Source organism: Phytophthora infestans, genomic scaffold (assembly GCF_000142945.1).
Source record: "Phytophthora infestans T30-4 supercont1.14 genomic scaffold, whole genome shotgun sequence".
NCBI lineage: Eukaryota > Oomycota > Peronosporomycetes > Peronosporales > Peronosporaceae > Phytophthora > Phytophthora infestans.
Window position 1 is genome coordinate 1,231,067 of NW_003303745.1, and position 19,006 is coordinate 1,250,072.

Sequence of the window (19,006 nt, forward strand, 5' to 3'; positions counted from 1 at the left end):
TGTCAACGCAGAAGTCTTTGGTGCTGCTATATACCGCAAAACGCGTGCATACTGGTACTGTACACAACTCTGTTGCAAAAGTGTTCTGACTGGTGGGCAAGAGACGATTGTACCTCCAAGACGATTACGAACGCAAATCGAGCCATCATTATGGCGTCGAGCTCTCCCCCAACCTCGTGACCTGATCCCATTCATTTCGTATTTTGTGGGCAGCAAACAACTTAAATCTGACATGTTCTCTCCACGAGGCCTAAATTAATAAAGGTGGTTTGCAGTTTGCAACCTCCATGCTGTGCATCGCAGCGAAGTAACCTCTAAGAAGGCAACTGGGCGACACCATTCTTCGGGATAGAGTATTGTACCGCTGTACACATTCAACGGTGGTATGTTTAGTTACAGTTGTAGATAAACATTCTGCACCTTGTAAAATTTGTGGTGCACAAAGCCAGTCGAAAGATGCAGTACTATTAATATAAAATGATACCACTTCAGTATTTTGTGCCGTTCCCAACCGGTGCGTACAGCAGATAAGGGCGCCTACCAAAGGTGGGTTTGTTCACAGCTGTCGCTCTATTATTCTAATGCGTATGTACCGGTAGGTAATTGACTACCTGTTCTACCTTGGTTGCGACTCTTTCGTACCAACCAAGAACCCTCGTTTAGTCACAATTATGGCGGTCAGTAAACAACCAGGACTAAACCACTAAAACGCAAATTGTACCGGTTTTCCGGGTAGAAACTGCAAGTTGATTGCAAGAATTATCTATCCTGAGCGATTACGAGCTCCGACTGCTCGCCATTCTCACGCCATCAAGATTTCCTAGCGACCCCAGCCCAATCTCAACGCCACGTGATACTTCAGAACGAAATTTGCTCGCTGGCTCACAAGTCGCCTCCAAGAATCGATGAACAGCCACCCTTTTGCCCCAAGACCACTGAGCGACAGCCTCGCGAGCTTCGTGCGTCCCCGTTACCACGCCGACGTAGTGGGACTTACGACGCCTTTCGAAGCCGGAGTGAGTCCGTACGATGCGCACCGGAGAGCTGGGAAGCCAGAAGTTGATCGCCCGCCGATGCGCGATGAACTACGAGCCAAGGGTGAGGCCTCAAACACGCTTCTGTCTTTAACTAGAGAGTCGAGTAGAAAGCCGAAGATAACGATGGGCCAAAGCCCAACCAGACTCAAAGAGACACATAAGCGCAAACGGGAGGACGCCAACAAGTCCCGTCGTAGAGAACAATGTCGGGCCAACCAGGCGCGATACCGAGACAAGCAGAGGAACGCCCAGCTGCAACTCGAGCGGAGTGTCGAGCAACTGCACAAAGAGCTGGACACTCTAAAGCGTCGATACCGGGACTTGGCCTCTCTCGAGAGGAGCAACCAGAGCCCGTGGAGTATCGTGGCTGAGGTCTTCCGACTGCTGGAGACCAGTTTCCGCTCCCCCTGGCGTGTGGCCAGCACTCGGCAGATGCGGAACCACTCGGAGACGCGCCAGATCTTGGCCATCCTGGAGCGAGCGTTCACCCACGACGCGGCCATGGGAGAGCTGCGAGGTGTCGACGCGCTGATGGAGCAGCTGCTGCTGTTCTCGCAGTACTTTGGACAGCCCCACCTGAAGCTCCAGCGGATTGAGTCGGTAGCTCCAGGTGTCATGGCTGCCCGAGCAAAGCTCAGTGTGACGGTGACCGAGCTCACGCTTCGGCATGCGTTTCCTCACTTGGAAGAGCCCGCGGGTGGAGAGGGCCGCGTGCTCCTCTTCCAGCGTCTTTTGGGTCAGCGTCTGGAGTGCGACTGCTCATTGAGTTTCCTTTTTGACGAAGACAGCGAGCGCGTCGCACGTCTGGAGGTGAGCATCGACTTGGCGACGCCTCTCTATGAGGTGCTGGGCAGTCTGAAGGACGTATCGAACGTGCTTGAGCATGCTCGAGTGTCGTCCGAGTGTGTCATTGGTGCTGATTTTAGCGGTAACCGTAGCATCGACTCCACTAGCTCTTAAAGAGTTTATTTATTGTTACCTGCTACTACGTAGTACATTTTTAGACTTCATGAAGCGAGAGCGTTGATTCTATCGCTCGTGTACTGTTGTGTTAATACCACACTGTTGATACAAGCACCAGACCATTCATCTGTTTCGCTGGCTTCAAAAACCGATGAACCCTTGTCACGAGCAGCCTGCAAATGAAAAAAGCGTGCACTTTTGTTCGTAAACGTTGTGGTGCAGGAAACAACAAGATACATCCGGTGAGTTTTGAACTGGTAGACCGGTTTCAAAAAATTCTTGTACAGAAATCTGCCTGAATAAGGAACGGGGTTTCAATTAATAACCTCGCAATTTTTATAGTCGGGAAAGATTTAGGGAGATGGGATAGTGATGGGCATGGTACTGACATCAATCCAGGCACTGACTTTGATTTCAATTTAAAAAATGGCGCGCAGTAGATGATCCTCCTTCGCTTCAAGCCCTACGAGCCGAACTTCATTCCTACATTTACATTCAAGCTCACTAGCCGACTGCGTCCACTAAGCAATGTCCGTGTTGAGAAGCTATCCCCGAACACCACCGCCAAGATCCAGCCGCTGGATCAGGATCATCAACAGCATTAAAGCTACTGTACATCTTATCGCAAAAAACTGATGTTCGCATTGGATCACCTAGGCGAAGGTCTCGATAACTCGTACAACGTCGACCAGCTAACTGCACTGCTCTGGTGCGAGGCTGCATGGTCTAAAGTTAGCGCTTCCACGATTCAGCACTGCTGGAATCATTAATTAGCCTAACATAATTCAATACATGCACATGATAGTCTGTTCTTAGCGAGCTTATGCAATCTCTTTCTTAATTTATATCAGGCGTTCCTTATTCTGGCAGATTTCTGTAAACCAGAGATCATGTTTACGACTTTTTGCGATTATGCATTTCAACGGCCTTTTTGATACCGGTATCTAGCCCTTAGTACTGTGCACCAAAGTCGTCGAAAAAACACAGTTTTTACTAAGAAATCACGCTTCATTCTGCGCCACGTATCAATCACCAAAGATACACCGCTACTCAACTTGCTACTGCATGTGTTAATAGTATGAAGCGGTCGACGAAATGTCAGACCTCACACGTAGACGCAGAAGAACGGGTTATTATCGCCGCTACAAACATAATCAATTACATCAAGAGTTCAAATAAAAATCATTGTGATCAGAATGCATCCGCTCACTAAAAAGGACTCTAGACAGATGAACACTGTCGTTAAAACAGCTTCCTGGACTTCTAACACAGCTGAGCCGAGATTTCACATTATGCGTCACGGGTAGGTTGTATCTTGTGCAAAGCGCTTTTTGCTTGTGGGAGGGGGTCAACGAGACGGTGATTGTCGTGTATGAGTACTCCTCGACCTTCCTAATTCGCCAGGAAACTGGCCCTATTTTTTGCTTGGAAGGTGAGCGGCGGCTTGTCGGAATCGACGTTAATGGGATTTGTCATGAAGTGGTTCACACGAACTGATTATTCCAGGCGCAGAAGACACAGTAGGACTCTTGGTGGCCGTTAAGTAGATCATCACGACTGGGGGTTGTGTGCTTGCTTCGTGGCGCAGCGAGGAATACGGGACGGTTTTGCGGTATCGTTGTTGATGAGCCGCTTGTTTCGCACGATTTGCACCACGGAACGCAAGAAAAAGAGCTCATCGATTGCAGGATATTTAAAAAAAATATGTATTGCCAAAAAAGGTACAGTACATGTACGTGTTACTTCGATGACGGGACGGTTCCGTACGCATCTTGAACAGTTTTCTTTAGGAATACAGGTATTACTGCGCTGGGTGTGAGCCTCAGATTAGTCACGGTGGGCGAAATTGCAGCCCTCTGTAATTCCTGAAGTGATCCAGAGTCTGGATTGCACTTTGCATGTAGACTACAGTAGAATTCCACGGGACTCCCAACATAAAACAATGGGAGAAAGAGGCTTATTATTAAAATTACGTGTTGCGTCGACGTTTCGCGGATATAGTCCCGTAAGCGACTGGCTTTCCGGTGAGTTCGAGGAGAGCAACTGAGCTTCTGCTCTGCTCACCTGCAGCCACGAACTCATAACCGAATTGTCCTTCTCCATTGCAAGCCGCCTCGACGAACCATCCATCCGATTCAGCGACAGCCTCATTGGTCGGGTCTTGCCTCGCCAAGCTCGTGTTGGCCATCAGCATGGCGGCATCATTCCAACTCGGCAGACTCCAAACAAAAATGAAGCCCCCAATCGCCCATGGTGTGCCCCGCAGGCTATAGGACACAAGCAGCACAACGCCAAAGCGACACCAGGGGTACTTCTACCATTAGTTGCATCAACAGATGTAGTGCCGCGACAAGCGTCCAAGACGCCTAGTTCGGATACGACCAAAGTGACAGGGAAGCGCAAAGTATTCAGCTATTATAGCACTGCGTTTCGTCGCCAGCAAAGCCGGAAATCCCAAGCTCGCTATCGCGATAGGCAGCGCCACGCTCAAATGCAACTCGTGGAAAATGTGAAGCAATTGCAACAGGAGGTGAACGAATTGCAGCGCGAGTGTGGCAACCAATCCTCTCGTACAAAGAGCAATCGGAGCCCATGGTGCGTCGTGGCTGATGTCTTCAGCTTGTTTGAAACTAGTTTTCAGTCCCCAAGGCGCAGTACCAGCACTCAAGAGATAAAGGCGCAGCCGGAGACCCGGCACCTTTTGGCCACCCTGGAGAAATCTTTTGCTCACGATGCGGCAATGGGAGATCTGGTTGGGGTCGAAGTGCTATTGGAGCAACTTCAGTATTTCTCGCAGAACTTTGGAGCCCCCAACCTTCAACTCTTGAAAATAGAGCCTTTGGCCCCTAGTGTGATGACTGCCAACGCAACTCTCAGTATAACTATGACAAAGCTTGCTCTGCGGCACATTTTCCCGCATCTCACTAAGCAACACTGTCGCTGCCCTGTTTCACGGGATCAACATGGTTCGCTGTACAAACATCTTCTCAGCGCGCGTCTCGACTTCGGTGTCACTGTGAACTTTCTATTCGACGAAGAAAGCCGCCGTGTCGTGCGATTAGAATGCAAGACCGACCTGGCGACGGGTTTGTTGAAGTCGTTAGGAAACCTAACGGACGTGTCGAGTGTCCTGAAACATGCCCGGATAACATCAGAGTGTGTTATTAAAGGCGATCACGCAGTTAGCGACCATTAATTAGCAAACATGTGCATTCGTTACGAGACAATTCACGCCCACGTGCTCTTAAGAGAGCAAGCTCTGGAGCGAAGAGTGTTTTTAATTAAGGCACTCGTTATCTAGCCCGACTGGGTGTGAAAGAGTCAGGCTACATTGCCCGACCCAACCCGGACTGACCCCGACTAGATAAAGGTTCAGCTGTGCAATCACAGGAAACGCACTCCAAGTATACGTGTCCAGCGCGTATACACGGATATTAAGACTCTGAATCTGACGAAGAGGGCAAAGCATTCAATGTACTCCGTTCACAGCGGATCCAACTTAGCACTCAAAAACGTTTTTCTAAAGTAAAACGATTGCTAACTTGTTAGGCTTACGCGCACATGCAGAGGTATCGATAGCGCAAATACTGTAGTTCCTTTCTGTACAGGTAGCTAAGTCCGTCGGCCCCAGCAAACACTTCAAACGCCAGCAAGACATACATCCCGCAGTTAAAACTGTCGACCTGAACGCCTAGATTGTCACGATAGGGAGAGACACGATACTTTCGTGGGGCGAAATTTGGCAGCTGGGTCACTATCTTCTCAGTAAGCGCTCGGACTCCAATCATGTATGTAGAAGCCATTGGGTCGTACACGTTGCCTCTGTGCGCTCCACATCCACCATAATACCACACCAATGGTTCTTGTTGCAGCATACAGGGATCAGAATTTTCTCCGTCGACAAGTTCTTGAACATGTCCGCGAATACCGTCATCGGGACTGAGACAGCACCATGTTCCATTGGACCGATAACATTTGTATCCACAGTTATAATACTGGCTTTGGACTCGAAGAGCGAGGACATAACAAAGCTAATAGTATCGTCACTTAGTTGAGTTTTCCATATGAGGTCCAGTATTTCCGCCTTAACTCACATTAAGGAAAGTTAGCATGAGCTGAAACGATTTTGTACAACGACAAAATACATACCTTTGATGACAGCAGGGGGATAGCCTTCAGTTTTGCTGGAAGAATGGACTGCTCTGTGACTTGAAACGACTGCGGCATGGTGACATCGAAATCAATACTCTCCGCCCAACTCAGACCTCTCTCGATAAGTTTAATGGATTTTGTAGCTGTGTGCCATTTCTTCATGATACCCACCGCTCGTGTTGAATACAAACCAATCCCAGCAATATCCAGCACCACACCCTGTTCGCGTAGTCCTCTGTATTTTGCTTGCAGTTTTGCGACTTTTCCTCTGCATGTTCGAATTTGTTCGGGACGTAAAATTCTCGTTATAGAGTCCGATTGTATAACCAGCTTCGTTGGTGGTAGGCTGGATACGGTTCGAGCTGTAGGCGCCTTAAACTTGAAGCTTGTGTCAACCATCTTGAACTTTGTGAGAACAGCAGCCGCGGATTCGTATGTAGCGATGTGCTCTAAACGAATGGTTCGAAAGCCGATGATTGTGTTCCAGTCGGCATCTCGTTATCCTCACAGCGAAGATCATCTTCTCAGAATCCACCACCTGAACACAGGCATTTATCTACACATAATCAATCACATAGAGAGTGGTAAGACCTCATTTGGATTTCCATCACGACCAGACAAGTCTCAATCCCGATCGAACGAACCCGACCAAGCCCGACCAAGCCCGACCGAGCCCGACCGAGCCCGATCATTCACTTTACCTGGGCATTGCATCCTTTCATCCTAGACTCCTGCCGGGGTCTCTTGCTCGTGGCCTGGGACTTAAATTTCCCGGAATAGGTGCAAACAAAGGTCTTTGCGTATTGCACCCACTCGTCAGGAAGTTTTTCCGCCTTTGACTTTGTGCGGTCGATCCGTGCGTTGCGCTCTGCCACAGTCGTATTTGTCCTCACCCTGAAAATCTACAGATAAATTCATAGTGCATGTCAGCCAAAACGTATATACACAGCTATAGAAAACACGTGCCTGGAACGTCTGTGCTTGGTATACGGCCAGATAATCTTCAAACACCTCCCAGGAGGGAAACTCAACCTTCTTAGGCGCCAAGGCGAGTACGCGGACGGAGCTACCACCTTCGCTTGTGCTGCTGGTGGATTCCGGCGGATCGGAGCAGCTCACTGGCTCCAACGGAATATGTGTCGTATTAAGCTCACTCACGACGGGGGAAGGCGCCCAGACGTCAGCAGGAGGCGCATCCGGACTATTACCCTCGCTCTCATCGGACTCCCACTTAGCTGAATGAGTAAGAGGGCGCTTTTGCGCTGCGCGCGTGCGGAGATCCATGCTTGTCGCTCACGCTCTCCCCATTAACGAATTGTGTGGCTCACGGTGGTATACGATGTATACTGTTGTACGGATGAACCAGCTCGGTAAGAGAAAGGGATGCGTAGGGGAAGGGCAATCCCAGTCGGGCAAGATACCCACTCTCTTTAATTAAAGGAAGTGAGTATTTTGCCCGACTGGCTAAACGACTATACAACTATACTCCCCAACATGCATAAAATGGACTTAGCCGACGGTCTTGGCAACACTCGCTCAGACACAGCGCCTTGCCGAGTCGAGGACTTAGAGGCCGGCCGCGCAGCGGCGCCCCCTGAGCGCAGCGCAGCAAGCGAAGAGAGGGGCGGGCCCACGGCTCTAAGTCCGCGGACGAGTGCAAACGCGCTAGTGTCCTACCTTTACTCCAATGTAACCGTACTATACTATCTGTACACGTATAAAAGTCGATGCTATGTTACCTCAGTCGGGCAAAATAACGAGTGCCTTAATTAAAAGCTCTACTACAGTAGTGTCCAATCAACAAACATGTAGCGGGGTACGTAGCCCTAAGTGTACCCCTAGTGACATGAAGTGTGACACGTCATACTTCGAGATATTTGGTACAAGGTACCAAGGTCGTCCAAAGCCAACCATTGGCTGATAACATTGCTTTTCTATAGGTGACTTATAGTTTGTATTTAACCCAAACTTTATTTACCTATAAATATACACAGTTTACATTCTACCTTAAATAGGCCACTTCGCTCCCTTTTCGATAAAAGGGGACCTGTGAACTGCCGTTCACTGAGAGTTTGTATACTCTCGGAAGCTAACTTCCTCTAGCGCAAGGTGCTGTGTGACCCCGTCACACTTGGTAGCACTCGTAGTCAATCCACGCCACGGCGGGTAGACTGCCCAAACCTCTCCGAAGCTCGTTGCCATGAATAGGAACGACTTTTCCCTTATGAACGACTCTCAGTTCGAGTCGGTTCGGAAGATGGCAGGCATCTTCGGAATGGAGGCCCTGCATAGCCTGGTGGTGTCAACACCGGCCGAGCAGCTCATCGCACATGTGCGGGAGAGCCTGCAGGCTCCGGCGGCGGAAGCTAAGCCGCCACACCCGAAGCCAATACGTCTGAAGGTTAAGCCGCATGAACGGAAGGAAGGTGAGAACCGTCACTTCTGGATCTGAGAAGTAGAGCTCGCGATGGACGCGGCTCTGATCTCGACCGTGTAGCTTTTGCGCTCTCCAACCTTAGCGGTCGTGCTAAGGGCCGTTCCGAACCGGGATCGGATCGCAGGCTGCACGGGGCACCGAGGGTTAGGCGACGCCCTGGTGAGGTGCTTTTGGTGGTTCCGAGCCCGATCGCAATCTAACCAGGTCTCGCGTCATGACTACAGTTTCCTTTGAAGTTTCCCTTGCGCCGGAGCTCCTATTGCGAGCTTCGTTTTGCGCGTTCATTCAGCTTCCTGATAGGACATTCTTCTCGTCCATGGCGGCGCCAGCAACATGGACAGTCAGTGCGGCGCTGCTGAGCCGACGCAAGCAGCCCGTGCCCGTGCCAACCTCGGAGTCGTACGATGACTGGTCGCTGACCCAGCTCAAACTCGAGCGTACGGCGCGTAAGCTTAACGTAGTGAAGAACACGAACAAGGAGGGTCGTATCGCGCTACTGAGCGCGTACGACAAGAACAAGAAGGCCATCCAGAAGAAGGTGCAGCAGCAAAGGAGTAACGTGAGGCGCGGACAAGAAGCGGAGATGCAACGAGCCAAAAACTGCATGTTTCGCCTGCTCAACGTGCTGTTTTCGGAGCGCTTTTTTCACGCCTTCCTGATCTGGGAACCAGCTCAGCCGGGCGCGAGCTCGACCAAGGTGGATCGACGTTTTGGGAGGATATAGCGAAAGCATTCAGTGAGGTCAACGTTGAGTTTGACACGCCGGTCTCCCCGGACGAGCCCATATTCGAGGGCATTCAGCCGTCGCAGACGGTAGCCTATTCGGGCTCCAAACTCCACAAAATGTGGCGCGACGTGAGCAGCAAGTTTGCTCGGGTAGAGGCGGGATCGAAGAAGTCTGGCGAGCATAGTGACGACTTCTGGGAGTACTGTAGAGGAAAAGCGGACGTCTTCTACTTGCACCATTGATGCGAGCATCGGGGTGCTGGTCGCGAGTTCTGCTCAGCAAACATATACTCGGACGACGAAGACGACTCGCAGAAAGATGGCACAAGCAGAGCCAGGAAGGGCAACCGTAAGCGTCGAAACAGCTCACAGGCCGAGGTGCTGGCTGCATTAGCGGAGAGTGTTGGTGCAACCGCGCCAACGAACGAGACCAGCGAAGCTCAAGAAGCCACGTGGAAAGAACAAGCTTTGTTGCTGCATGATAAGAGGATCTCGCATCGACTTGGCATGCTGTCCAAAATTTTGGAGCGCACTAACAGCAATATTTTTGAGCTGAAGAAGCCCATTCAAGAGCACGAAGATGACAGTGACGAAGACGAGTTTGGTGCCGAAGGTTTGCTGGTGCAGGAGCGTATGAAGCGCCAAAAACTAAGAGATCAAATTCTGGAACTGGAAAGCGAGGTGATCGCTAACGTGCACGACCAGCAGGCAGTTTAACGCGTACTCGGGCGCCGAAGGTTGAAGTCCTGGATGTGGTCGTTGAGAGCCTGGCGCAGGATACGGCCGCGAGCAGCGTTGTCAATTTCGCCCGTAACGTACGTGTCTTCGATACTATTGTCCGCAGCTTGGTAGGCACATTCTCGTAGTCTGTGGTACGCACTTGACGCTCGGTCGTGCATCACCGTTGCATCAGCAACAATTAAGTTTTCGCTCGTGCAGAAGTTGTAGAGCTTCATGCACGTTTTAATCACTCTACTAACGTTTTTGAAATCCATCATCAAGGGCTTCTTAAATATTTGCCACTTCTTCACGAGCAAACCGAACGCCATCTCAATTTGAATGCGGAGCTGACTGAGATAGAAATTATAATCAGAGTCCTGCTTTGTCCTCAACTCCACTTTATTGTACGGCACCAGTAGTGAGTCTGATAGCGTGTAAGCGTTGTCTCCAACGCAGTAGTATCCAGGAGGTAGCTTCATGATTTCATCACTTAGTGTCCACTTCCTAAATGCGATTGAATCGCCCACCTTACCCGGTGAGTCAAAGCAGTACCCGGTGAACCGACACAGCGAGTCACAAATGGCTTGAACGTTTAAGCCGTACATATGGTAATGTCCCGAGAAAAAAGCAGCAACGTCGGGTACTTCTCTGCTGCTTGGTGCTCTAATCTGGCAGAGCCAACCGTCCAGACACCCCACACAGCTTGTCATGATACCATCCTTGCTGATCTTCGTAAACCCGGACGTGAGCTCTTCGATGCGGCTAATGATTTCGATCGGAGAATGAATTTATATACTCTTCACACTCACACAGCGCGTCCATTACAGCAGTGATCACATCGTAAAAGCCCGACCGAGATACGCCAGCGAGGCAGCGCGTGGTGTGAAAGCTGCCCCCTGCCAGCCAGGAAATGGTCATCTGCAGCATGTTCTCGGGCGTGATCGGGTCCGTTCCCGTGCGCCGCTCAGACTGGATCTCGTTGCGCAGCAGCCCAGGTCTCACAAACGACAGCAGCTTGTCGAAAGATGCAGCGCTCATGCGGTAGCACTGCTCGAATTGTCTCTCCAACAGAAGTGTCTGCCAGTGCAGCCCCCAGTTCAGCCGCTTGCGCGGCACGCAGTCACTAGGAGTGCCCCGTATCGAGGCAATGGCTGCCACCATTGCAGCCAGCTGTACTCGGTGACGTTTGCGAGCTTGGTGGGCCTTCACCATCCACCGAGGCACCTCGTACTCGTCCATCCACTCTTCACCTCACGTATTCGCGCGTGAAATGTGGAGCAACACCTGACGATCTGTGTCGGATCGCGGTGACCCGAGTGGGCGCTCTGGATCGCACTGGATCGCGAGGTATTTGCTAAACACGTCGATAGCCCCAACCCTCCCCGTTTCGTTGACCAATAAGAGGAAGGTATTCGCTACCCGATCCGATCCGATCCCGGTTTGGAACGGCCCTAAGAGTTGAGTGTACACGCGGGAGGCAACATCCCCTAAATGGTTCACATCCTGGGCTTAGCTGTGTGAACAGCTCCGAACCGCGTTCCTCTCGGCGAACTACGAGTACCACCAGCGCTCGCGCTTCCTCTTGTGCAAACAAGGGAGGCGTGAGCTGCACGAGTACGTGCAAGAGATTCGGGAGCTCACGGCGTCCCTTGTGGGAAACCCACCCGACGAACACATCAAGATGACTGTGTTCATGGAAGGCCTTCGAGTGGGCCCCGCGCGCACTCAGCTGTTCCGGGTGCAGCTAAACACCCTTGAAGACGATTCAAGTGGCTCTTCAGGAAGAATACAGCCATCGCCAGACGCGTACGCCGGCCTCAGCATGGCCTAAGAGCTCTTTGTTGACTTCTGGCCGAGTGAGCCCCAACGGACCAGTTCCCATGGAGCTCGGGTCCGTTGGGCAGCGCGACATCCGCTGCTTCGGCTGCGGGAAGATGGGCCACTTCAAGCGCAACTGTTCCGCGTAAAGACTTCGCAGACGGTCTTTCCCCAAGCCCGTCCTCAAGGGTCGCTTGCAGAAGCCAGGATCCCGGGGACAGGGGAACGCCGGGAACCAGTAGGGGCGGGGCGCCCTACTGGGGAAGAACTAAGTCTTCGTGAAGGGTGCGCGGGTGGCGCGTACCGCGGGGACTTAGCACCTGAGAGTCTTCGCACTCTCGGATCGGCGAAGAGCGTCGGCGGGCCGCTTGTAGTACACGGATGTGTACGGGGATACGATCATCCCTTTAGAATCTTGATTGATTCAGGGGCGTCGAAGAATTTCGCACGCCGCCAGACAGTTGCTCGCAGTAGAAGAAAGTTGTCCGATGCCTTGAGAGAAAACAAGGACAATGGGACGGTGTCAGTACGACTGGCCGACGGGAAAGTTGTCGCTGTCCCCAACGTCCAAGTGGATCTGGCCGTCAAGTTTGAAGACTTTGACAGCCTCGAACAGCTCACTGTTCTTGACATGGATCCGTACAGTATGATCCTGGGCATACCCTGGATTGAGAAGCACGAGCCCTGGATCGACTGGCGAGGCAAGGCCATTGGTGCCAGCCGCCCTGCGAAGTCCGACAGAGCATTGGTGAGTCATGTTCTCACCTCATTCAGGACCCGGGGCGCCCGCAAGGGTTGCTAGGGTACCAAAGCACCCAGCAGATGCTTGGGAGTCGTCGACGTATACGACGACTCCGAGGATGCTTTGATGGTGGCAGCGCTTAGAGGAGGCGCTGGACAAGTGGGTAACATAGGTCCACAGGCGGGTAACTTAGTTCCGCAGACAACTGCGGCTGTCATGAACACTGACAATAGCGTGTTCAAGGTGGGTAACAGAGTTCCACACACGGTCACCCAGACCTTAACTGAAGAGGAAGGCGTCGGACACGCTTCCTGTGTGGGTAACATAGTGCCACACGCGGTCGCCCAGACCTTAACTGAGGAGGAAGGTGTCGAACACGCTTCCTGTGTGGGTACCACAGTACCACACGAGGCCACGAGGGCCTCGAATGTCGGCGCTCCGACATCCCTAGACGTGCGTAATAAAGCTCCACGTCACGGTCGACGACGACGTCGCTTCAAGCGACTCGGAGTCCAGGGACCGGGCTCCTCCGACAAGGCCGGTGGAAGAGTGTTATCACATCTTGGAAGAAGAGACCGGTTTACCCGTCAAGGCATCTGCCAAAGGTTGCAGAGATACTGAACCTCGAGGAAATGACGGTCGAGTCTTTCCTGGCCAGCCTCAAGGCTGTAGAGATTGCTGAGATGGTGCTCATGAGACCTGAGACCACTCGGGAGGAGCTGAACTCCTCCTCTGTCTTGGACGAGAGCATCCTGGAAGACCTAAACAAGCCGCGTCAGGCGCGCTTGGGTTCTGAGATCCTTAAGAACCCCAAGGATGCGGTATATCCTTTGGTGACGGAGTATGCGGACGTGGTGAACAAACACGCACCGACACAGCTTCCACCGGATCGAGGAGTACGGCATGAGATTGATCTCGTGCCTGGCACAAAGTATTGTGTCACGAGGCGATGGCCTCTCTCGCGCGAACAGTGCGAGGTCTTTGATGCATTCTTCGCTGCGAAAGCGAAGGCAGGCATGGTGCGGGAGGTGAAGTCCCCGCACTCGACGCCAACTTTCTGCGTTCGGAAGCCGAACGGAAAGTGGCGTCTAGTTCACGCTTATAACAAGCTGAACAACGCAACAGTGTCGGTCCAAACTTCAATCTCACAAAAGGATGTGTTGTTAAACAACATGGCCGGGAGCGTTCTGTGCGCTGGATTTGGTGGACAGATACTACCAGATCCTGATGCGAGAGAGCGACGTCCCGCTCACCGCGGTGAGCACTCCAAGCGGCATGCTTTGGAGTGGATCGTCATGCCGCAGGGCTTGTCTAACGCCCCGGCAACGCTCAATCGCCTGGTGACGCAGCTGTTCCGCCCATTACGTACCTTCGTACAGACGTACTTCGACTACATATTCGTCCATAGCCGTGCCGAAGGAGGCATGGAGGTGCATCTGGGGCACCTCCGTCGAGTGTTGAACGTGATGTGATCGAACAAGCTCTACGCCAACATCGACAAGTGCTTTTTCGCGTCACCAGAGATTTAAGTTCTTGGTTGCTTCGTAAGCAACGTGGGCGTTCGGGCTGACGCAGGCAAGGTCAAGGTCATAGCAGCATGGCCGACGCCCCGATCCGAAAAGGATCTTCGAAAGTGGTTGGGCTTGGCCAACTACCTTCACAAGTACAGCGCAGGGTACGCGGGCCTCGCTAAGCCCTTGTCGGGACTCCTTCAGAAGGACGTCGATTGGCGCTGGGAGCAAGAGCACCAGTATGCCTTTGACAGCATCAAGGCCAGTCTCCAAGAGGTCCCTGTCCTGGCCCTGCCGGACGAGACGAAGCCATTTAGCGTCGTCTGCGATGCCTCCAATTACGCCATCGGGTGTGCATTGCTGCAGGCCGACACGGCTGGACATGAACGAGTCATCTCAAAGCCGCCGAGCGGAGCTACCTTGTCCACGACAAGGAGCTCCTGGCAATAGAGTATGCCCTTGTGAAGTTTCGTGTTCACCTTCTGGGCTCCCGGCCCTTCGTGATCTACACAGACCACGCATCCTTGAGTACGGCGACAAATTCGCCTCACCCCTTCTAAAGTGGGAGAGGTGAGGCGAATTTGTCCTTCTTCGCGGAGTACAACTTCCGCGTCGAGTACAAGCCGGGCAAGCTCAACGTGCTTGCGGACGCCCTCTCTCGGCGTCCTGACTACGCGTTGGCCCACATCACACGGGTGACAACGGATCTATATGATCGGATACGGATGACGTATCGGGACGAAGAGGCTGTCGCGCCTATCGTCAAGTTCCTCACGGCAGGAATGAGCGCGAAGTCCGACTGCCTTTCGTCGCGACAGCGCTCACGGCTCCACCGATATGAGTTGAAAGATGACATCTCTATTACCGGGTGAAGCCTCTATTACCGGGTGGAGCCCAATGAACCTCCACGGGTGGTCGTACCCAACGACGAGGATCTGAAGTTCGATATCCTCGCGGAGGCGCACGACGCACCCTCCAGCGGCCACTTGGGCCGCGAGAAGACCTTTCTGTCGGTCTCTCAGGCCTTCTGGTGGACACACATGTACAAGAGGGTCGCCCGATACGTGAAGACATGCGAAACATGTCAGCGGGTCAAACTCGCAAGGCACTCTTCGGCTCCACTACAGAGCCTGCCCGTACCGGCTGACTGTTGGAAGTTGACTTCATCTTTGGGCTTCCCGCCGACGGGACGGTAACACCGGAATTTTGGTGTTCGTGCGTCGGCTCGGAAAGCCGGCCTCGGATGTGAGACCAGTTTCGCTGCGGAATCAAGTGGAATCCTTTATGGATACCAAGCTGAGCGTTGTCAGCAGGGTCCGCGATGTCATGGCAGCGGCCCAGGATAGACAAAAGGAGTAATTATACAAACATGGAAAGGGAAAATTAAGTGTATTTAAAGTGGGGGACTTAGTGTTACTAGACACGAGGAACCTACCTCATGGCAGTGTCAGCTCTGTCGGCAGCAGCAAGCTGAAGCCTAGTTTCATCGGACCATTTGCAGTCCTGGCCAGACATGGTGCGTCGTACACTATCGACCTGCCTAAGTCAATGACGACGCACCCGACGTTCTATGTTGGACGTCTTATGCGGTACTTTGATCCGCAGGGGGTTGCTGACTCGCAGACCCCTTGGCCCAGCTCCTCGAAACGAGGGCCGGCCACAGACGTCGACGAGGGTGTCGGAGCAGGCACTCAAGCCTTGGTCTGAACGGCAAAGCTGCGGCCAAGACCGTATGCCGGAGGGGCTCCGTACGAACGGGCCCCGGAGCCATACGCCGAGTACGTTGAGTACGCCGGGTACACACCATACGCGTACGTCTGAGAGTGCGCCAAAGGCGGCTACGGCCGTGGCAACAGAGCCTCGATCCGTCGGATCATCCAGATCGGACGAAGAGGCCCATCGGCTCACCCGCAGATGCAGGCTCGCGACCTCACGCTCCAACAGGTCTAGGCGACCCGCAAGACGAGCGAGCTCGCCCTGATTCTCGGCCTGGGCGGCAGCATCACCGCCAGTCCCGAGGTCAAGTGCAATCTCAAGCACGAGGACGCGTTGACGGAGGCGGCAACCTCAGGGCCCTGTGTCGGACCCGCAGGAGAAGCACTCAGACGAGAGTGGCGTTCGGAGGCGCCGAGTATACGAGGGCACCTCCGCCTCTGCTTGACCGGAATGGAGAAGTCCACTTCCACGTGGAGCGGATCCTCCAGGAGCCACGGCGTCGCGGTAAGCGACTGCTCCTCCGGAAGTGTGTGTGTGTGGGGGGGGAGGGTACCCGCTCCTAAAACTCGTGGGAGCCGATTGAACGGCTCCTGATTGACTGCCCGAAGGCTGTCGCAATCTGGGAGCAGAAGCGGCGGCAGCTTTATAAGTAGTCCGGGGCTTCTTGCCCGAACGGAGTACAGACGTTGACGACACTCCGTACCCGCGCGCTCTTCGTGAGCCCTAGAAGCCGTGCGCTTCAGAATGTCCCTTGGCAGCATGCGCTTGCGGACCATGTGGGAATACCGAGCACGAAGATCACGCTGGTCCAGGATGCGGGGCAGCAGCTGATCTTCATGGAGTTCCCGTAACTCCGTGGGTGAGCACTTGAGAGACTCCACCCAGGCCCAGAAAAAAAACATGTCCTCACAAAAACGCCAGGTGGGACAGTTCTCGGGCAGAACCCAGGGGTACCCCCAAAGAGGATAGAGACCGCCCCGGTTCTCGGGCTTCTTACGACACGTAGTGAAGTCCTTAAGAGGGATGCGGTGTGACGCGAGAAGCACACACCGAGCCGCCTCCAAGTTGTCAGCATACAACTGTTCCTTCTGAACAAAGGTACGTTCGTAAATGCCCCTAGAAGTGCGGCCGTCCACAAGGCCACGAGGAGCGACGAGAAGCGCCAGGAAGAGGTCAGCCCCAGAGCTCTCCTCGGGAGGCCAATACCCTCTTGAGTTGATGACAACTCCCTGGCTGACGGGTGCCACCACTGAACCCCCACGCGCACGCTGGGCAGCTTGGAAGTCCTCCTGCTGCTGGTCGAGGTCATCCGTGGTCTCACGGGGCTCAGAAATAGCACTCTCTTTCTATTCCCCCCCCCCTTCTCGTCCTCTTCATCCGAGGAGTCGAAGAGACCCCGATGGGAGTACCGAGCCTCCTTCTCCTCGCGGAGTGGAGACTTAGAAGCCGTACGTTTCTTAGAAGGCTTGGCGCCTTCGGCTTTAGCGGTCTTAGTACGTGCAAGACCCTCGGCAAGCGAAAGATGTTTGCGGGGTTTCTCCTCCTCGTCGTCGCCAGCTTTGGGAGTGCCCTTAGTCTTGACGGCTGGGTTCTCAGAGCGCACAGACGTCCTGGGACCGTGATCACCATGATCACTAGCGAGAGGCTGCACGCTGTCGTCCTTGTGCTCACTGGGCACTGGGCTGTGCCCTCCCGCGGAGCCCACAGGAGCATCGCGAGTGCTCCCGGACTCGGCTTCGTCCTCACTACCCGAGTCGAACTCACGTTCAGCGAACCGAGGGTTCGGACGGTTGTTTGGGGAGGCCGATGGTGACGAACTGCGGCGTATGTTTGCACGTTTGCCCACAGCCGCGTCACCAGTTGAGCCGATCGCCACGGAGGCCACCTTAGTAGCCTCCTGGAGTGCCGAGTCTTTGCCGTGAGGCTTAGTGCTCATGGCTTGCGCCTTCCCGGCAGCAGCCCTGGTGCGTGTCTTCGCACCGCTCTTTGCAGTGCCACGAGGCATGATAACGATCGATGTAGATACCAAGAAGAAGAGCGCGCAACCGCTGCATGAGGCTCTAACTGTAAAGTGGGCCTCCGCCGCGCTCGCGCGGCCAAGTCGATGTATTTCGACTTTGAGAATGAGAGTTTGTGACGCACACTTCTTCATTCTGATTGGTCGGTAAACCAAACCTAAGTAGGGGATGATGTAGCGGGATACGTAGCCCTAAGTGTACCCCTAGCTACATGAAGTGTGACACGTCATACTTCGGGATATTTGGTACAAGGTACCAAGGTCGCCCGAGGACAGCCATTGGCTAATGGCATTGTTTTTTCTATAGGTGACTTATAGTTTGTAAATTTAACTCAATCTTAGCCTACCTATAAATATACTCAGCTTACAGTCTACAGTAAGCTTTGTGTAATCGGCTACCAGGTCGTAGCTCGTCGAGACACTCAGCCACTCTTACGTGGCGTCAATTACTTAGTGAGAAACTCAACGGTTTCCGTATGTCGCGTTGCTTCCACCGCCGGTCTTGCCCTCGGCCAAGTGACAGTGTCCGGTGGCCACAGAAGTCGCCGCTCTACACACGCACCTACACTAACTTACACACGCACGCAGCAACTTCTGAGTTCCTTGGTCTGGCAACTAGTGGTGATCCTCGGAGATCTATGCCAAGCCGCTCGATCGTTATCCCAGGGGCTTTTACACCAGGGGCTAACTCCACTACCCTATTCTTTTGGGGAAACTTCACGACGTTCCGGGCTGCTGATACCGACGACCCTACGGGGCTGCTTATACCCGTCTCTCTGTCACACTCCGATTTCCACCCTACTTATTCTGTCTCGTGACTTACTAACAACTGACTTGTTATTGTTTATCTCCTACAGGCACCAATACCGGCACCTTCGTCTTCTCCGTCTGCGCGAGCACTTGCCTGCTGCGCCGCAAATCTGGAACTGCCAGTCGCTCGCCTTGATCTTCATGCATGCGACACTTCGCCACCCCTTCATCCAGCAATCGCGACTTCTACCGAAAAGACCGCAGTACAGGAACTTGTTCTGGGTACACCACCCAAAAGATCGTCCACCGGTTTGCTCGTTCAGGGCTACTGACTTCTCGGGGAGATCCCTCCCCAGCTGGCTTCACTTCGTCGCCCTCCTTCTGTTCGTTGAATACCTCCTGGTTCTCTCGCTCGCT

The 19,006-nt window shown here is 53.3% G+C and overlaps 1 protein-coding gene across 1 annotated transcript; it reads left to right on the top strand.

Annotated features, from left to right (window-relative positions):
• Positions 1 to 876: 876 nt before the first annotated feature.
• PITG_09190 (bzip transcription factor) lies at positions 877 to 1,997 on the top strand (the record flags this gene model as incomplete). The annotated part of the gene is made up of 1 exon (XM_002903444.1): positions 877 to 1,997. One exon carries the CDS (start codon positions 906 to 908, stop codon positions 1,995 to 1,997), a length of 1,092 nt encoding a protein of 363 aa, XP_002903490.1.
• Positions 1,998 to 19,006: the final 17,009 nt, after the last annotated feature.